Here is a 21,201-nt window from a genome sequence, read left to right on the forward strand (position 1 = left end):
GGGGGGTTGCTTTTTTTAAATTAAATTTTTTTAAATTACTGACGTCTGTTGATTATGTGCTACTGTTCTGTCCCAAAATTAATATACACTATATGGACAAAAGTATTGAGACACACCTCTTAATCATTGAATTCAGCTGTTTCATTCAGACCCTTTGCCACAGGTGTATAAAATCAGGCACCTAGCCATGCAGTCAGATTTACAAACATTTGTGAAAGAACGGGTCATTCTAAAGAGCTCAGTGAATTCAAGCGTGGTGCTGTCATATGATGCCACCTTTGCAATTAGTCAGTCTGTGAAATCTCTTCCCAGCTAGTTATTCCACGATCAAGTGTAAATGATAAGATTGAAAAGTAGAACCGTTTAGTAACAACAGAAACTCAGCCAGGAAGTGGCAAACCACGTAAGGTAACAGAAAAAGTAAAAGTTGCCAACACTCTGTTCACTCAATAACTACAGAGTTCCAAATGCTTCAGCATATCAAGACATTTTGGACAATTCTATGCTTCCAACTTTGTGGGAACAGTCTGGGGGAGGCCCTTTTCTGTTGCCGCATGACTGTACCCCAGTGCACAAAGCAAGGTCCATAAAGACATGGATGGGTGAATTTGTTGTGGTAGAACTTGACTGCCTGCACTGAACCCTGACCTCAACCCCATCAAACAGCTTTGGGATGAACTAGAATGTAGATTTCGAGCCAGGCCTTCACGTCAAACACCAGGATCTGACCTCAGAAATCCTATTCTGGATGAATGGGCAAAACTTCCCACACATTCCATAAACTTGTGGAAAGGCTTCACAGAAGAGTGGCAGCTGTTATAGCTGCAAAGGGGGGACCAACTCCATTTTGATGCTTATGGATTTACAATGGGACGTCATAAGTTTTCCTGTAGGTGTAATAGCCAGATGTGCCAATACTTTTGTGCATATAGTGTATATGTGGTATAAATTAAGTTCCATAAATAAATGGGTGGAGTCCAAACTCTGTCAAATGCTGTGGAAGTAATGGCCGTCAGTACTGACGTTGTGTGCATATCATATTTTCCCAGGAAAGCAAACAACCGTTGTGCAGAATAACCCCGGCTCCAGATTTTCATGTAACTAGACTCTTCATGGTCAGCCACGATGCGCACTCAAATATTATATCTCTGCCAACATCTTCTGGAATCGTTATGCGGCAAATCATTTCAGGGTTTTAAAGGCAATTTAATAAATTATGAACAGCTGTAGTAAGCACAAACCACAAGGTCAATATTACTTGGCCAACATTAATTAAAATTACATTTGGGATAATCCATTAATATTCTGTGTATATTGAAAACAAAGACAATCCAGACATTTCAGGCATTAAAGACAAATGCACTAATAAAATAAGCCAGGTCAACTTTACTTTAGAAATTCCCCTTGTTTAAACATCATTAATCACGAGACTATTAACGCAACACGTGCATTAAGATACGTGGTAGACAAAGCTACCGCCAGTCGTACCATTATACACTGTTTACAGTACAAGTGTTAGATGTGAAAAGGTTAAATACTGAAACCCCAAATGTTCGGGCTAAATCTCAGTATGAGCAATGAATGAAAATCAGGCGTGAGTTGTATTACAATAGTTCCAATCGGAAAAAATATAAATATATATAATATTGCATTCGTTTAAGTTAGTATAATTGAGAAAATACAGAAATCCTTAAATCCACGTTTCGTAATGACCACGAGTCATCGCAGTACCAGAACAACTTTAATTAAATCCACAGCGTACGGAGCAGCAAACATTTACAGATGTTTAAGTTCTCTGGCTGACACAGCTGGGGAAATAGGTGCGAAGATGCTATATCGCAGTATTTGTTGCATGACTGTCGCAAAAGGGCAGAACTGGCCAAAATAATGAGCAAACATCACACTTCCGCCTCCTAGTAACTGATTCAGCTCATGGCCAGCATGCAAGGCCATCTGGCTGCTTTTGCAGTGGAAAAATCTGCTAGCAAAATACAGACAGGAATAGCATCTGTACTTTTATTGACACTGAAATATTCTTAAAAATATCTCATGAATCTTAAAACGCCGAATAGTTTGGCAGCGCAGAGCATAAGTGTATAAAACTATTTCTGCGAGAACAATTTCCTGCATATAATTACGCTTTATAATTACGCCAAATCGGAATACTTTGTAGTGATGATTCCAGAAATATGCGTCTTTTCTGTTATGGCTGGAACATCCCTAGCAAGATTCATAGTGTGCGGTTATACTAGCAAAAAGTTAAATGCGCTTACCTTTCAAAGAGCAGGCGGACCATGAAGATGCAGACCGCCAAAGGGATCGCCAGGTACAGATCCTCGGCTTGGGGGAAGGTCGCCTCATCTGTGCTTTTTAAGTCTGCCCAGGTTACATTGTGAGGGAGCCAGAATCTTTCATTCCAAAACCAAGTGACTATACCTGCCATTTCTATGCTGACTTTATGTCTCCGCTTCTTTACTCCGAGCGGCAGCGCTTCACGCTCGAGCCGCTGGTGGCTGATCTTCGCAGGTCTCCGTGTGATGCGATCGGGGTTTTACACTCCCCGTATTGGCTTCTTCTTCTCCTTCTTCTTCCTCTTCTTCTTCTGTTGCTATCTCTATATAACTAGTGGGGGAAGTAGATATGATCAAACTATGAGAGACTGCTGTAGTTAAATGTCACACACAGACTGCAACCGGCGCACTTTAGGTTATAGGTATTTAAGGTGCATTTCAAGCTGCGATATTTTTATATGTGACATGTGCGTTTTCTGACTCATCGGAGTTTTTTTTTGATCAATTAAAAAGGACTTTCCTTTTCATATCGTGCGCCATGCATACGTGTGCGGCACAAACCATTAGGCTACGAGATTAAAATAAATTTGATAATTGTTTGAGTCGTATTAATATGAACCATATTCAAACTGTTTGAACTCGTGTTTTCACATTATAATGCACGTTTATTCCGCACACACGATGAATGGCCACTCATTGCAGTTAATTGGACAATTTCCATATTTAATCATTATAGAGAAACAAATTCAGCTTAACCCGTTTTAATTATCATTAAGACTTCCGACTGATTCACATACATTATACAAGATTTAAAGTGCTTTTGAATGAATGATGATTCAAAGATGTTATGTTGCCATCTGCTGGAAAATGCTGATGTTCTGCATAGATTTATTTTGTTAATGTTAAAGGTGACACATAACTTCAGGTCAATGTGGCATACACAGTACACCTAATACTTTTTAAACTTTCAAAAGTTTCACCCGACTAGGATCTGCATACATACTATGCATAACGCAGATTTATTAAAATAATACTATTGAAGAAATAGTATAATGAAGAAAAGAAAAAAGTTTCACTAAACGTAGTCATTTCATTTTGCGTCATTCTCTTTTCTCCATTTAGAATAAATACGGACTGAAGTAAAACGGTAATTCGTTTAATATTTCTGAACTAGAATGTTTTAATGATCTTATTCAATATCCAATGCGCCATCTACTGGGCCATAACGGTATCGCTGTTTTCATAAAGTTCATTTTTAATATTTTGGAAAAAGGACGGTGAGGTGCCAGTGGGAGCAGTTTTGTTTATACAACCACCATAGACATTTTGTGAAACCATGTTGCAGGAGTCAGCCTCTTTAGATATGAGCTTCACTTAAACTGATAAAACCATGTTAGCTGTATAAGAATACCATCAGAGACCTGCAGTACAAGAGAGTGCCAGTAAAGGAAAAGAAGAGAATAAAAAAAAGTTAAATATTATATTATTGGAGACATTCTGAATAGATAAATAAACTATGTTAATACTTAGTATCCTTGAATTGCAGACTATAAATGACCTCAGCTGTCAAAGATAAAACAGAAAAACAAGAGGTCCAAAACTTTCATTTACATATTGAAGGGAGGTGAAGAAATGGTCTCACTGTTCGTTATGCAAATCCTTTCATGTGCCATACTGACAGATATCCAGCCACTGGTCAGGGTAACAGGGGGCCTGAACTCTTTCTCAGCAGGCAGCACAGAGACGCACCCTGGATGGGATTTCAAATGCTAATTAGACTAATTGCATGTCTCTGGGCTTAGAAACTGTGCAACACTGCGGGGGACATGTGAACTCCACACACAGAAAGGCAGGTGTACCTGTTTCATATATCTGTGGTGAATCCATTTCTATGGCTGTTGTGGTTGCTGGTTTCACAGGGTCAACACTCACCAGATAATCGGACAAGGTCTCCACAGTCACTTGCTGTTTTGTAAAAGTGTGTTTTAAGCTACTATGGATGTCTGTAACCTCCAGCTGTCCTTTAAACTCACAATTACAGTGCAGTTTTGCACATTCAAAACATGGTTTTTAGTTAAACAAAGTATTCTCTGCCTTTCTTCCATCTTCCTTTTTGCTTCCAGAAATACTTTTTGTAACAATGTGTGATAGATGGTTGTCACAATGGGCTGGACAGATGAGGCAGTGTTTACTCAGGACTAATCAAATGAACTTGTAATGAGCATAGCCTGTTAAGAGGAACTAAAACATTCAAAGCACAAAACAGAACCATAAAGAGAAATGCAAATATAAAACAAACCATTAGTAAAAACAAATTCTCCATAGAAAAGAAACCCCACTGACTCCTCATTGCTATCTTTCATTAGAGCACATTTACCTAAAAACTAAGCTGTAATATATTTATATAGGTTCATATTTTCCAGAAGAAAATCTTGATATTTTTCTCTAGTGTACAACAATATTGGAGTTAAAACTGAAGAGAAAACTCCAGTTTCTTCGCCTTACAGTAAGTACCTACTGTTGTGCACATCTTTGTCAGGGCCAGCACCCATCTGACCCTGTCCTTTGTATTCTGTTTTGACCAGCAGGTGGCGCTGGCCATCCTGTTCCCTCTTCCATTTTGTCCCTTAGCCCTAGTGTGTTTTCCGATTCCCCAGGCTGCCCCATAGTTCAGTGGTTTGATCATGTGGCTCCCAGCCCAGGGGCCAGTCTCACCTCTTTATTTACATTTATTCTTTTTGTTTCCCCAGTGTTCATTACTTTGTCGCAGTTACAGGTATACCTTGCTTTTGTCCTGTTCACGTCCATTCCTGTTTGTATTTTGGTTCCATACTACATATCCTAGTGTAGTAATTCCCAGTGTGTGATTAGTGTTTCTTACTTTCAGGGTTTGTTGGAGTTTCCCTAGTCTTGTATTCATTAGAATAAGTTACTGCACCGGTTGCCTGTTTTTTCTGCAGCATTGTTATTGGTTAATTGTCTTATGTGTCACATCTGCCTCTCGTTAGCTCAGTTGTCCTGCCCTCTTTCTGTTCCTTGCACCCTCATTGTTGATATTACTGTATTTGTCATCCTGCTCTTTTGCCCAGTCCTGTTCCTTGTGTCCTGCTTAGTTCTGTAGTTGTGTTTATTCTCTGGTGTTTAGCTAAATCCTAATTCTTTTCCCCGGTTGTTTTTCTAACTCCTCGTGGTCCTTTTGTTTTGTAGTTTTATGCAGTGAGTTGAGTTTCCCAAATAAATCCCTTTGTCTTGTAGCTTTTATGTCGACCGTCACTTTTTGTCCCCGCCTGCGCCATGCTGCGCCACAACATATCTTAATCACATCTTATACCTCACCTGTAATAAACACACATCGGTACATGCCAACTCAGGGGCCTGTACCATGAAGCAAGGTCTATTAGTTAGCTAGCTCAATTGTTGGATTTAAAGTAGCCCAATTCAAATGGACTTTATTTTCGTTTACTTCCATTTAGCCCAGATTATCTTAAATCTGAGAAGTTATCTGGCTAACTTAAAGATGATAATAAATAACAACAGGTCCAGTCAGGTTGGGGAGCATGCTCTGATACAAGGTGTTGCTGTACCCACCACATGATGAAACACCTTGGGATGATAATTACTGTAGATCCCCCAGGCTGACATGCAGTCCAGTCCCACTCTCCGGAAGTGCCCATCTATCTACAGCAACCAGGTGTTACGTGGGCGCCCCCTTGGCCTGGTCCAGCCACTCAGTTCCTCAGCAATAGTGAGTAGTGCCATAACTGATGCTCCCTCACAATGAAGGTAATGTGCCTCATTCAAGATTCCCCAAGCAACCACTCATTTGACACGTCAAACCAGAGACACAATATCAAAGAAGTCCAGTCTTCATTTCAGCTGTGCAGCAAGACAGGGAGCACCAGGATTCTAAAGACTCAAACCTTCGTCCTACTTCAAAGATATTGGGAGCGCCACACGCCCCTTTTACAGCAACCTCATGACCCCTCCCCCCATATTCATCCAATCCACCTACTGATTTCATAAGAAGAGTCATCAGAGACATGAATGTCGCTGCCGTGGTAAGTGAACCACTCAACAAGGTCAACACTCTCCCCGCAGACAGATTCACTGCTTATGGCTGTGTCCAAGAGGTCATTAAAAAACTCGATCTTGGTTTTGATCCAGAACACTCTCAAACCCAGACACTTAGACACCTCACTCAGTCTCTTGTGAGCCCCGAACGGAGCCTCTATTGCAGGGGTCTCCAACTCCAGTCCTGGAGAGCTACTAACCAGTAGGTTTTCTATCCAATCCGGCTTCTGATGAGCCACACTAGTTCTCAGGTAAATACCAGGAGCAGGTGTGGCTCATCAGAAGCCAGGTAGGATAGGAAACCTACTGGATAGAAGCTCTTCAGGGCCAGAGTTGGAGACCCCTGCTCTATTGACTCCGTGAATATCACAGAATCGTCGGCAAAGTCAAGATCAGTAAATCCTTCCTCACCAACAGATGCCCCACAGTCGCTAAACCCCATGACCCTGCCCTGTACCCAGTCCATGCACCTCCACTCTGCACAGCACTGAGAGCAGTGTTATCCCCCTGTACAGTAGTTGTCGCAACCCAGGTGATCACCCTTCCCTTTCCAGACAATAATAATTAATCCTTTATTATCCCTGTGGAGGGATTCTTTTTTACACCTCCCTCAACTTGCTCTTTGTAGAGCAACCTGTCCATGAAGGGCAGCTACCCATAGCAGCTGGGGGTTAAGGACCCACAGACATGCTGAGGTTTGAACCAGCAACCTTGTGATTACAAGCAGACAGGCTAAACCCACTGAACCACAGACTGCCCCCAAAGTATTTGTCAGAAGTGGGATTCAAACTCACACTTCCAGGGGAGACTGCGACCTAAACACAGCACCTTAGACCACTCAGCCATCCTGACTTATAGACCTGGACAACAAGTCCTGATTTCCAGTCGGGATGACACCTGTCTCCTAAATGGAAGCAAAGTTTTGCCTGTAATGCTAGGAGGAGAGGTTTTCCAGCAGTATGGAGAAGTTCACCTCAGATACCACAGATCCTTGTGACCTTCCCTAACCCCCAGCTGGTTCACCACCCATGCAGTCTTAGTGAATTTTAGTGGTTTATAGCTAATCGGAGGATCATCCCCAAGAACTGTGGACCTAAAGATGTTCAACATCCTAGCCGGAGGATCCACTTGGATCAAAGTATAATCAAATGATCAAAGGATACTGCTCAAAGTAGCCGGGCCGGCAGGTCACAACTGCAGTGTCATCTGTAAGGACCGCTCCATCACCCGCCCTCGTTGCAACTCTCTGAGGAACAGATTTGGATATGCATAATGCTTCAGTTCCTCTGTGAGCAGGATGTGGGTCCCTAGACCGGCAGAGTTTGTAAATGTTTTCATTACCATGACTTAACGTTTCTTTCCAGTGTCAGCAGAGTCCTGATAAATGCTAACGCATTAAGACAAACTAATAACAAACGGGTGAGGTTGCATGTTTGATTTATATTTTTACCCATTTCATAGCCCGAAACCTTTTTCTGTTCACATCTTCATGTTCTTCTCAAGTAGTGTGACTGAAGTTACCTCCTCCCTCTGGCTACAATAGCAGAATGTTTGGAATGTACAGATTTTTTTCTAAATAGCTGAAGCCAGACTGCTGTTCAGTCATTTTTTTTGTCATCAGTGCTTCAGCACCATGCACTATTGTCTTCTTCGGTTTTCATTCACAGAGCAGAGGCCATGACTGTAAAGCCAGTAAACAAGCAGCAGTAAACATGGGCGGAACTGCAAAAGAGGGTGATGTTTAAGCAAATACCAAACATGCCGACCACTTCCCTGCATTGTTTTTTCCTGCAGTGAACTAAATGGAACTACTGAACATCCAAAATAACAGGACAGCCTTACAGAATGTTGCATTTATCACGAATGCTGCATTCTTATATTTGTGTGTGTCCTATACTTGAGTCATTATTGTGCAAAAACACAATATGGAATGTTCAGCAATTACAGTTGCCTTAATGTTTAAGGTTAGAGACAAGATGGACTCATATGTAACGGGGATTGATTAGAAACAGTACATTACATTAATATACAATGTCATAACATCATAGTTTGTGGTTGTTACCTCTGGTGCAGATAGTTCTCATCAAGTCCTTTAAGAGAAGTGAATCTGAAAATCACTAATTTGTCCTATAAATGCTAATCTATGCTTTCACAACAATCTCTGATATTTTTCTGCCGGCATCACCGGGTGAAAATTGCAATATCGCCTCTGATATTTTGAAGGAGCAGGGATTACGGGGTGGAATGTAGAGTTCTCTGTAAATTAGTTTTTGTGGTGCTAAAAAATGAGAACTTAGATCTGTCTAGTCGTGGTAGAACTGAGGCAGCTTTGTGGCTGTGGTCTCACATGGCAGGGATACGCTAGAAAGAGCAGCATTTCTTCCTGAGCTGAGGGTGTAATTATATGCATGCAATTCTTTTTTCCTACTGCACCAAGTTTTCTTATTCTTTTTCTAAATGACACTTTGAGACGAGAAGCTTCAGTCTTGAAATTAAAGTAAAAGTAAAAATTTTCCAGAGAATATTTTCTGCGGGTTGGGTGTCATTAACTTAATGATGAGCATTTTGCACGACATAAAAAACTTAAAGACTGAAATCTTTACACAGAAGTCTATTTCAGTTGGCTGTTGACTTAATATTAGTGGAATGTTTTTAACATATCAATTAAGCATTTGCAATTAGGGCTTTTTCAAATTAGGTCTAATCATTTTTTCACCAGAAGAGTATCTACACTCTTAAAATAAAGTAAAATGAAACCTCCGGCTGAGTGAAGCTGAAGCGGTGTGGATGAGAACCAACACCTGTAAATCCAACAGCCATGGTGAACATGAGATTGACAGGTGGCTTGGTTCAGTGACTGCAGTTTTTTGGGCACTGAGGAAGACCGTGGTGGTGAAGCCAGACTTAAGAAATAAGATTGGAAGAACAAGGTTGTGAAGACAAGAAATGAGGTCTCACTGCTAGGTGCTGGACTCTCTGTGACTGTGACAGGGTAAGCAGTTCAGCGATCTTGGGGGGAGGGGGGCATGGCTCTTTTGGATTGAGAGGTGTTGAGCTGAGATGGTTCAGGCATCTTATGAAGATGCCACCTGGACAGCTGTCAGTGAGGCTGTTCCAAGTATGTCCCACTTAGTGGAGGACATGCTGGAGGTTCTGTATCAGATGGCTTGGAAATATCTGTAAACCGCTCAGAATAACCCAGGAAAAGAGTTCTGGTCGGATGTTCTTGGCATGCTGATACCGTGATCCTCACCAGGGAGATGAGAGAATGCAAAGCTAAATAAATGATAGACTCCATTAACTTTGAGTGTATAAAGTGTGTAAAACACATGACTGATGAAATGTAAGTTTAGATTTAGGTCCACAATACCACAATAATAAGGGTTTATGAGGGCCTTATTATTCAGAGATACGAATAATATCCATCTAGCTAAGCAAAATGCTGAAAAAAATGTCCGTAAGACACCACCATCCTTAAGACCTGGAGATGGCTCATAATCACAGTGTTGAGGGGTTGACGGTGCTGATCCTCCCTGCCGAAGAGATTTAAGCCGGGACGTATCTGCTGATGGTTTAACCACCCAGGTGACACATTTGAACTTGCTGTCATGTCTTGTCTGTGTGATATTGACTTTTGCTTCAACCTCAGACATTCCCAAATCAAGCATCAGTGTGCCACCCTCGATATACTTGGTAATATGCTGCTCAAAATACTTTTTAAATTTTGTTGTATATTACTTGCGTTGAGTACCAATTTAGCTAGGGAATCAAATCTGTTCTCCACTCAGCAAACACATCTGTTGCCTGTAGAGAGAACCAAGTCTGAAAACAACATTAAACCTGTAAAAAAATATATAATATTTTTACAAGCAGTATCAAAGAGTATCCATCCCTATCATCAGAGGTCCTCTGGTCATAGTAAAACATACCCACTGCTGAATTTAATGCTGATAACCCAGTGACTCTGAGAATGACAGCTAGAGGTGGAAAAAAATCAACCCAAACTCCTCTTGGGACAGCGATCAAAGGGATGTAGGAACGGCGTGCATTTATAATGGGAACTCATTTGCAACGAGACAGTTATGAGCAAAGCAGCATCGTACAAACACATTAAAAGAAAGAGAGATCGCGTTTAACTCTGCGGTGGAATCTATAATTAAACAGATGGTGCCGGAGTTCGGCATTTAGAGCCGTACCATGTATTCGTGCAATTCTCCGTGTGTTGGAGACAGCAGAAATTCAAATAACGCTGAGTTATGGAATTTAATTTTCTGTCCGGGAGACATAATAACAATAAAGCGATATGGAATGCATAAAGAAAATCATTGCTTGTCTCTGAGGAAAGAGCTTTAAAATGCCATTAAGGCAATCAATATTCGCTACCATCGCGTAATGCTTGCCCACGTCAATGACTTGGCCTATTTAAAAGTCAGACAGAATTGTACTCAACACTGACATCGGGTTGAGCGACCAGCAGGTGGCGCAAGAGTTCCTTTGTAGAAGAACCACACAATTTTTTTTATTATTATTATGAAAGGTAATCATATTTCAAGACCCCAATATCACAGAACATGGGCTGCAGCAGTAATTTAATGTTATGTAATTGAAAGATGGAAATTGGGAAAAACAAGGTACATCTATCAATGTTCTGCCAGTGAACAGAAGCCGACCAATTGATTCAGTATAAAGACAGATAGTTCTGTGTTACTCAGTTGAAATACTACAGTATACATTTTACTAATATGGAAAAAATGGCATCATTCCCATTTTAAAGATAATCCCCATTTTAAATATGTAGCATTTTTGCATAGTACATACTATGTATACATTTGCATAGTACATACTACGTATCATTGCATATTCATTTACTTTAAAATACATAATAGACTATGTAGTAGTCTGTTTTAAAATGGGAGATCAACACAAGCATGTGGAATTTAATCTATGCATTTGTTATTGTGTTATATTTAGAAAAGTGATTATTAAATTAAGTAATGAGTGCAGTGAAGTGTGTAGTAATGAGAGAGGATGGGACAGCTGGACGTGGAGTGAGGGTTGTAAGTGTGGGGACCCCCGATGGTGTGAGAACTAATAGCAAGGGAACTGTAGAAAGATCTGGTAAGACAGAATGTGTGTGTGTGTGTGTGTGTGTGTGAGGCAGAGAGAGAGAGACAGAGAGAGAGATGGGATCAAAGTTGAAGGATGTGTTTGATATATGGAACGTGTCCCTCATAACAAAGAGAAGAGATGTGCTATCAAATGTGACGGGTCAAACCCATTTAAGCTAAAGATAAAGCCTACTAGCTCATTATACCCCTTTAAGTCCCCCCGTTTTACCCCTGAGTGCCGGATTAACAGACTTCTACACCCATTACATTCTGTAGCACATGTTAGAAGGTCTTGCTTGACTATTCAGGGACAGTTTCTTGAGGATGAAAAGGTCATTCGCATCAATCTTGTGTCGTCTTTCAATCAGGAAGAAGCTGAAGATGCATGATGGTGAATTCTTATGTAAATAAAGGCTCTCGTATCTGATGTGCTAGGGCCTCCGTAACAGCATCAAGCCTTTCGGCTGATATTTATGGAAAGGCGGTACTGAATCACCACATACGAGGGAAATATGACTTATCAAAGTGATGGTTTGGTGCATTGCGTGAGGAGGCCGGGGCCTCACAGAAAAAGCCATGGGTCTGATGGCTTTGGGCAGTGTTTCCTCACCTGGTCCTTGGGGACCCACAGACAGTCCACAGGAGCTGGGGGGGGGAGCAAAAATGTGGACTCGGAGGGAGCAAAAACATGAACTGACTGTGGGTCCCCGAAGACCAGATTGGGAAACACTGTCTTAGGCTGAATGATCCACCCTTTATCTTAAGCCACTTTTCCAGTACAGTGTCATGGTGAGCATGGAGTTTATACCGGGAAGCACAGGGCACAAGGAAGGAAACAGCCTGGACACACACTCACATATGAACAATGTGAGATTTCAACATACCAATTCAAATAACTTTATGGTTGTAGACTGTAGGTGGAAGGCAGAGAACCCTGAGGGATTAACAGTTGGTCCTGCATTGTAAAGAGACCAACAGTCACTCAGGTGGCACGTGTTGACTTCCTGCCATGTGTTGTCTATATGCTCTTGACTGGTGCCTTGATCTTGGATATTCCTCAATCAGCTTGTCACACAGCATAGGTGATGATGCAAGCTGCATACTCCTGCGGGGGCAGGTATGAAGCCCCGACCCTGAAGGTGCGAGGCCATCGTGCTGCTCTTTAGTGTGAATTATGCAGCGTGAAGTGGAATCCAGCACAGCTGCTGCAGCAGAATCGTAGCACCAGCTCATAGCATAATCCTAGGTGCCCAGGACAACCATCACATGAGCTGTATGTATCATTGACACAATGCGTTTCTGTTCCTTGATTAATAATTGTGCTGTTAATGATCGTTTGTCTATATTATTCCTGCTGCTGGTCGGATATCACTAAGTGTCATACTGAAGGGTGACCACAAGATGTGCCATACCGAAGCCAAATAAAGAATCATTTAATTTCATTACGTTTCATTTCATTTCATTTCATGTGGTTCTCAATGGGGCCTCCTCTTCCTTAACTGCTTTCCTCTGGCCCATCTTGCACTTGCCAGGATCTGCCTCCAGGTGAAAACAGGACTGGGATGTGTGGATCTTTTTTTTTTTTTTACAGGATGAGGTTAACCAATGGCAATGTCCATACCAGGCTGTTAGTTCAGCACTTACCCATGATGGCTTTAATCGAATTAATGATTAAAGGCATCAGGGTACCCTGTTGGCTCCATCTCCTCCTGGAATGTTCCAAAGAGACTGTTCCTGCTCAAAATTGTCCAGCTGCTTAGTGTAGAAGCCAGTGACTTTCATTTTTGATTTTAAAGGGCTCTGACACATTTTCCCAGGGCTCTTAGCATTTCAAATCTCTGTACCAGTTAGTCAGTCTCCTCCCAGTGTCAGTGAATCCAGCATTACTGTCCAATCGAATCACTACTACTAAAGATCTTCTAAGGAAAATTGCATCTAGTCAGACAGCTAGTCAGATTACTGCCTCGACCCACAACTTTCCTACTTGTTTAGGACAGTAAAACTTTACAAAAGCTATTATAATATATAAATGGTAGTAATTCATTATGCAAATTAATGGCTTTAATTCAATAACACTATAAAAAGCACTACAAGCATGAAGCATGGTTATTAACAAATCTGGAAATCAGCAAATGGATATTTTCAGTAAGTTTGATGCTGGTTATGGAAACATATAAATACATCATGTAGATCAGATTCTCGCTCACTGACAGAGCAGACATGATCTTGAGCTATATGATAACTAGGTCTTCTCACCTTCTGCAGGTCCAGACAATTCTGAGCCAAGGTCTGAAAGTTTTACAGCTACGGTGAGAAAAGCTTCTGAGCACCACAAGTGCACAAGGCAGTGGAGTTCTGAGCACCAGAGCTCAAAGGCAGAGTACGACAGCACGTGACGCACCCGGTACCAGCCTGGTGGGAGCCTGTCAGGACAATGAACCATGCCGCTTGTCTCTGGGCCTTTTGAAATTCAGCTGGCAGCAATGGGGGTGAGTGAAGTGCATGATGCAGAAAGCAACTCAAGAGGAGGCCATGATTCGCACCCCCCGGACTGAAAAACCAGGCATTGTGTTTCGAGGGCACTCACCTGGTTTAATTTGGGCCTTCAGCAGATGAATCCCATCCATGTACTTCAGGGCACCTGGGGATCAGTGGACCTAAAACCTGTATCCAGGAACATCAAAGTCACACATGTCAGTGTCATGAAATTAGGTGAGCGAAAGCAATTATCTTTACTCATAGACAGGAACCAAACTCCACAAGGGCAGACAAAAGTAGAAAAAGCCTTGGAAGATCACCTCTAGTTCCAGAATATAGCTTCTGGTGCTACTTTGACACGTCTTCAGTATTTTAGAACTAGACGCAGAAACGAAACTCCATAACGGCAGATAAAACTAAGAAAAACTTGGATGATCACAAAAAAAAACTGCTCGCAACATACTAGGCAAGAGCAAACAGACAGAATAACTCAAGGAAAATCCATACTCACACACAACAACTGCTTTAAGACTAAGTAAAGTCAAACCACACAGGTTGGATGAAGGAGCCATCTCCATAAGGCACAGGTGATTTCCTTCATTCTATTGTGCTCAGAATGCAATGACATTCATTCCTCGGGATTCTAGAAGGATTCCCCAGGACCGCTGCCCCCTGCTGGTTCAGTGTGACATCATCGTACAAAAGTGTGGTTCTTGCTGAGATTCATATGTGCAGAAAGTCCTGGATTGCAATAATGTGTTGGGGCATTTATATCTGTTTGAGGATGTACACAGTCTGCAAAATGGTTCTAGCCAACCCCCCGCTGTTTATTTAGAGGATAGAGCTATTTTTTTATTATTTCCAGTGTGTGTTAAAATCTGGCCCGTGACCCCCAAGCCCCAAAATGGCATCCAGAGGAGCGTTACGGTACATCTTCCGCATCGAAAGGCAAAATGCATTTATCCTCATTATGTCCAATTTATGGACATCAACAGGCTACGGGTAGCGGTAAATCCACCAAAGGACATGTGGTCCTAGATGACCATAATTGATCTGCACTGCAGAGAAAGTCTTTCTGCTGTAATGACACGGCACATTATTAATAGCTGAGGACTTTCCATTAGTACCCCCAGCAATAACCACGGCATGAGAGAATATAGCAGCTTATGGGCAACAGCCTTGGTCCTGTACTGTGGTATCCCACAGTGGACACGCCTTCTGAGAAAAGCCATAAATACAGTGACAGAGACATCTGCCAGGAAGCAATGATGACTAAATGAGAGTTGCGGGATATCTATCGATCCCCGCCTCATCAATAGCAGCTCATCTCAGCTTTGATTGTATTATTTATGGCACCAGAAAATCCATTACTGTCAACCTCTCCTATTCCAACAAACACCTCTTAACAAATGGAAAACAGTCAACCACCTTCACCACAAGCTGTGTTTCTCTTCTGCATTAATTATGATAAGTGATTTAAGGTTGCATGAGATTAATGCTTGGACACGGGCCTCAGCATCTTCTCCACAAGAGGTTTCATGCAACCCGTAACTCGCTGGTGAGACATACAGGGAGCAAGAAACACACATATATTTACATTTCAGAGAAGCTTATATCAAAAGCAGTGTGCGTTTGAGAGAAAACTGGGACATACAATCCCTGGAGCAATTCGGGGCTAAAGGCCTTGTTCAGGGACCCAGGGGAGAAATCACTCTGCTGAGTCTGGGATTTAAACCGACTCCCTTCTGATCACGAGCTCAGCATCCTACAGTAACTTGCTGAGTCACACATCTCCCCTATATGTACAGTATACACACAAGGAGCACTCAGGCAACACTGATAATGATGTATTTCATGGTGGCTTGCAGTTGTTTCTCTGAGTGCCAGAGGTGGGCACTGGGGTCTGATTCGGTGAGATAAGAGCAGCTTCCAGGCATTCTCCAAGCCAAAGCCCAATGCCCCCAGTACAGCCCAGCTGGAGGATCGATTGGTGGATGCTGTAATTATTCTTACCTCGCAGTGTAAATAAATGGGATATTCGCCATGGAAGATTTATCTAGCTGCCAAATGTCAGCACACAGCTGAGTTTTTCTTCCCCACTCCAGAGAAAATTTAGCATAATGTTCCCCAGTTTGGTTCTTTGCCTTGGAGTCGATGGCTTTGAAAAATGTCAACTTATTTTGTGTACAGAGGACAAATCTTTTTGATATTGTTTGCCCAATAACTTTATCCAAAGCAACATTCTTTTTCAAACACTTTCATAAATAATAGCATAACACAACGCTACTTCATTAGATATTTTATTGGACGGATTCAAGGATTCAGTGGTATCTGACACTTCCCAAATGGTCTGTGACCTTCGCTCATCATGACTTTCTGATCTAATGAAGTTGAGTAACTTTCAAGATTCCATGGTAATCATTAGCTTATAAGCTTGTGTCCAGTAGCGGTGGGGGTGGGGGTTGTTATAGGGGTCCATCACAGCAGGGGACCCAATACAAAATTTACCAACTCTACTTATTAACCCTGGTTATTACACTTGTCCTTCATATATCACATGTTGTATATCATTAATTAGGGCCATAGTACTTAATGAGCTGTGTTCAGATGGCTATGGGATAAATAAAATAATGAAATGTACATTTTCTCCACTTTCTCCAACTGAATATAGAATAACGGGGAGATCCATTTGGTTGAAAAAAAGTTTCATTGTAAAAACCAAACTGAAAAATCCTTTGTCACCCCAGCCACAGCAAACAGAACACAAATTTGGTTGGCCAGGAGTACGCCTCAAACTTCCCAATCCTCCACAGACCCTGTTTCTCTCTCACAGTACAATCAGCCTCTTTAGAGCCAGCTGGATTTCACCGGCTAAAGTGGCTCCGGACCTAACCCCACCCCCCCCCCCATTGACTGGTTCACAGAGGGGGTGCATATTTCCCGCAGTGAACAGAATGGTAGGAAACAGTATCAGGATCTGTCCCTGTCATGTCCGTCATGTTCCTGTTCGGCCTGCAGATGTCGCTGGCCATCCCGTCTTCCCAGTCCGAATTTGTTGATGACTCGTACCTGTTCCTTGCTTAAAACCTCATTTTCTATGTATATAAGTACCTACCCCTGCCCTTGTTCTTTGCTGGTCTTTGTTTGAGCTGTGTGTTAGTCTCCTATGTGATCCCCTTAGTGCTGTAGATCTTGCTTTTTGTTTCCCTATGATTAGTCCCAACCCTTGTTAGTTCCTGATTCGCCTAGCTGCCTTCGTTTAGACCCCCTGTGGTCAGTCTGTTTCTTGTGTAGTCTCTGTTCAGTTCTATAATAAAAGTCCTTTGTCTCTAAGCGCCTATTGGATCGTCACTCCTTCTGTGCGTCCAGACGTGACAAGTGCACCTGACAGTGACCTCAGCACACAGAATATTAACTTTCCTGCTAAGGCCACAGCAGGAGAGCTGGATCACGCAGCTGGACGATGAAGAAGACTTATTCAGCCAGGTGTTGGATCCATTCAGGGGGTGAAGTACGGCTTAAAGGGTTAAAACTCTTCTGATCAGGATGTCACTGGTTCCAATCCTGTGCTTAGCAAAATAGCCACATTTTTGTTAGGCATTTGAAAAATGCTTTTGAGGTTCTAGTTGAATGGCTGTGGCCCCAAGCTTTGTTCTTGCCTTTATATGTGTTTTGATTTAAAAACGAGGACATGGTGGAATATGCAAAATTAATGCATTCTGATGTACTTGTGCGAATAAAGCTTCATTTCTTTGCTATTACTGTAGGGTGAGGAGGAAGAAAGGTGATTTGTTTGAGGCTACGCAGGAGGCCAAGGCATTATTCAAAATCACATTTTCTGCTGTGTTTGACGCCTGGCACTAAGGGTTGGGCATCTCAGAAACACAAGTGAGTGCATCATAATTAAAAGTTGTTTGTTTTTTTCCCCTGAACTACAGGGTCAAGTCAAGGGAGGAGTGCAGATGGAGGGAACATTAAATGAAGGTGTTTCCGAACGTCTGCTCCTTTCTCACATCATTAATATCTGGACACCCACAGAATGAGACTTAAGCTTCACTTCAATTGATTTTTTTCCTGCAACTAGAGGCTATAAACTGCCTCCGCTTGAGCATTATTATTACATTTTTGTGGCCTGAGTTGCAGTATGGATGTAATCATATTACACTGATCAGTTTTTAAACATGAAATCATATGAACCTCTTTAGTTCCCATGTGGCTTGAATTCCCGTCCATGATACAACGTGGTGGCCGGTTTTGCTAGTCATTATCATGGGCCGCCTCTGAAACATGCTTTTGGGAGAAATCAGGCATCAAAATCCATGATGGGGGGGATTCACTGTCAGTCACGGCCTGCTTTAATAGCAATCAAAGGCATTTCCAAAGAAATAGTGGGTTAAACCTGATTGGGGCTCAAGGTGCTCAATAATCCTGCTTGCCGCGGGTTTAAAACCTTATTTCTCCCATCAAATTTCACATCAATTCTCGACTAAAATATAATTTTTGTCGAAATTCACACATACCTGGTATTGTGTATCATGCGGTATCTTCTCATAAAAAGATGAAAATATCTATTTTTATAAATATTTTATTTTAATTTTGAGCATCCCATTCAGGCTGTACCTCATGTTTCTGCCCTGTGCTATCTCCCTATGACACTGACCAGGATTACTGGTAAGAAGATGGATGGATGGATAATTTTAGCATTTATAAATAAATGCAACTTGATCAGAAGAACAAGATAAATTATATTCTTACAAATCCTGACATATTTAAGTAATGTTATAGAGAGATTCCATAAAACATTTCCATTAAAATAAAGATATTTTATAGGCAAGCATAATTAGGTTAAAGCTGGCTTTGGAATTTAAAACGATTTATACAATAGTTAATATAGCAAAGATAGCTATGGACATTTGCAGTAAGGGATTGGTTGGCTTTAAATTATATGGATGTCACAGAATTCTTATTGTGGTATACAGCTAAAATAATCAGCAGAGTCAAGTTGGAGTAAATGAAGACCTCAATAAATGAAGACCTCAATAAATGAAGACCTTAATCAGTGATCGATCCAGAGACAGTGAAGATGTGCCTGGCCTTTTGTGTCACAAAGACAGAATTCACTGTGGATTCACCAGCCCTCCTCACTCAGTTGTACTCAATAAACCTCAGTCAGGCTGCAGGCTACTTACAGTATTTAAGAGAATTTGTCATAATAGCATTGGATGCCTTGATTCCAGTGCATCACAGAACCGGCAAAACTATTGTTCAAAGTACATGCTAGCATAGCAATTCCTATTAGCTTTCAGTTATGTGTGGATAACTTACAATGGCCATGAATAAACTGATATTGAAAGACTGATATTACCTCTACTGGGATGTAATTGGATCTGACTTAGGTCGCCCGTGTGGAAAAAGTAAACAGTTTTGTGATTTATGCAAAAATGGTGTATTTGAGATTCAGATGCGCAGTAAATGGATTAAATAAGTACAGGGCGTTGAGATGAGCGAGTGTGAAATCCAGTGAACAAAAGCTGATGCAGGCCTTAGAGTTGAAAGCTAAAGCTGGATCTGATGGGCCATCATCACAAATATTATGAAAGTGCTTGGCAGGGCCACAGCTGATTGGCAGAGCATGTAATCAGAGCAATCAACCAATGATCCAATTAAAAACCAGAAAAACATGTGCCCTCTACTCATCCCGTGGAGGGACCCATCATTCCTCTCGTACAGAGAGAAAGAAATTATGTATAAACAGAGCAAAACAAAAACTTTTGGGGGGAAGGGGTGTCTTTTTCTCAATAATACACTGTAATTTCTTTAATTTCATTACAATTAATCAAACGCTGTCATCGTCTGAAAGGCAAGAATCCCAGCAAATGCATTTGCCTTAAAGGAGGTTGAATTAATCTGCTTAAATGTGACAGTGTAATTCTTCTCGATTTAATTACCTTTGCACAGTTGCTGATGGTGCACTGGGGGCCGACATGACTCCTTGGATACTGAGCACTGTTGCTAAGTGCTTTTATATGTTGTTCTTACAGGTGATTATACTTGTAAATGCGCACAGAACTGTTCTCATATATCACAGCTGATAAACTACTTGATCTGGAAATGAAAGTCTTTTTATGGATATCTTCATGCAAATTTGTGCTTCCAATGGCTTCCCTGGGGTCTCCGGAACGTGATTTCCATACCACTTTTGCAGTAACAAACAGATGTAACAAAATGCTATCAAGCCAGCGCTACATCTTCTATTAAGAGATGATGTCATGTTCATCATAAACAATATTTACCCAGGGAATGCTACAGTTATGGTATGTTTTAAGTAATATACTGAGTAATTCCATAAATTAATTCACTTATTTATACTGTGCCTGTCATTTAAATGAATTATATTGGGCCCAGATATTTGCAGGCTGGTTTTTGATTAGCGACTAATTGGATCTGTAGAGAGTTGCTGTTCATAGGAAGCGTCTGGCCTGGGATTTTGAAGGGGACTCCAGAGAGTCCTCTTACTTCACTAAGAGCACCTGTGGAGGTGCCTAGGCCTTTGGGGGAGGGGGGAGGACACATGCTGTGGACCACCAGTAACTTTAAAGAGCTGAAGCCTAACTTTACCCCAGGCGCGGTAGCTAACACAGAGATCTCCAAGCTCGCCATCTATTCCCTCCTTGAAATGGAAGCAGGAGCTTGACAGTTTTCCCCGGGTCCTGGAATGGGCTCCTTAGCTCAGCAGGCTAATCCCCCTATCCAGTAAATGTTAGCTTGTTGCGGAAAATCGGCATAAGGTCCCCAGTTAGATTGGCAGCCATTATGGTGAAATGGCTTGACCGCGTGAGGACCGTTGGTGTTTTCTGTGGGTAGTTAGCGGGACACGGCATAGCCAAGCTCATTTGGCATGCGCGAGTATTTTGCAAGAAGTTACGCGGAGGCCAAAAGCAGGGTCCCTTGGGGGAACTTTGTTCTCTCGCTCGGTGATTCATCTTCAGGCCCGGGAAGCGAATCCTGGCTGCAGTGATGCTTGTTTGATCCCGTGGCCAGTGCTTTGCTATATTGTGAGGTTGTCATGCCTAGTTTTTAGCTCCTCTCAAGCAGGTAGGAGTGGAGCTGAGGTTTAGAGCTGAGTTTTGTGTCGTGGGGGGGATCCTGGAATCTACAAAACCTGTCAGAAAATGCATATCACTTCCTCCTAGTCCATGTGTGGGTGAAGATCTTTAGTGGAGGGAAACATGAGCTTCAATGACAACTCAGCT

The 21,201-nt window shown here is 41.8% G+C and overlaps 1 protein-coding gene and 1 long non-coding RNA gene across 3 annotated transcripts in view; one reads left to right on the forward strand and one right to left on the reverse strand.

Moving 5' to 3' along the window:
* LOC111836391 (ceramide synthase 6) overlaps window positions 1–2,720 on the reverse strand; it is a 26,689-nt gene extending 23,969 nt beyond the window's left edge. For both annotated transcript variants that reach the window (XM_072718279.1, XM_023797649.2), the window contains exon 1: window positions 2,274–2,720. In XM_072718279.1, coding sequence (XP_072574380.1) covers window positions 2,274–2,443 — 170 coding nt within the window. In that variant the 5' untranslated portion in view covers window positions 2,444–2,720. The remainder of the gene's footprint in view (window positions 1–2,273) is intronic.
* LOC140593457 (uncharacterized) lies at window positions 2,052–18,140 on the forward strand. Its single transcript, XR_011993858.1, has 3 exons — window positions 2,052–2,326; window positions 13,736–13,959; window positions 17,887–18,140. It is a non-coding gene; the product is annotated as an uncharacterized lncRNA (long non-coding RNA).
* Window positions 18,141–21,201: the final 3,061 nt, after the last annotated feature.

Source organism: Paramormyrops kingsleyae, chromosome 1 (assembly GCF_048594095.1).
Source record: "Paramormyrops kingsleyae isolate MSU_618 chromosome 1, PKINGS_0.4, whole genome shotgun sequence".
Taxonomy (NCBI): Eukaryota; Metazoa; Chordata; class Actinopteri; order Osteoglossiformes; family Mormyridae; genus Paramormyrops; species Paramormyrops kingsleyae.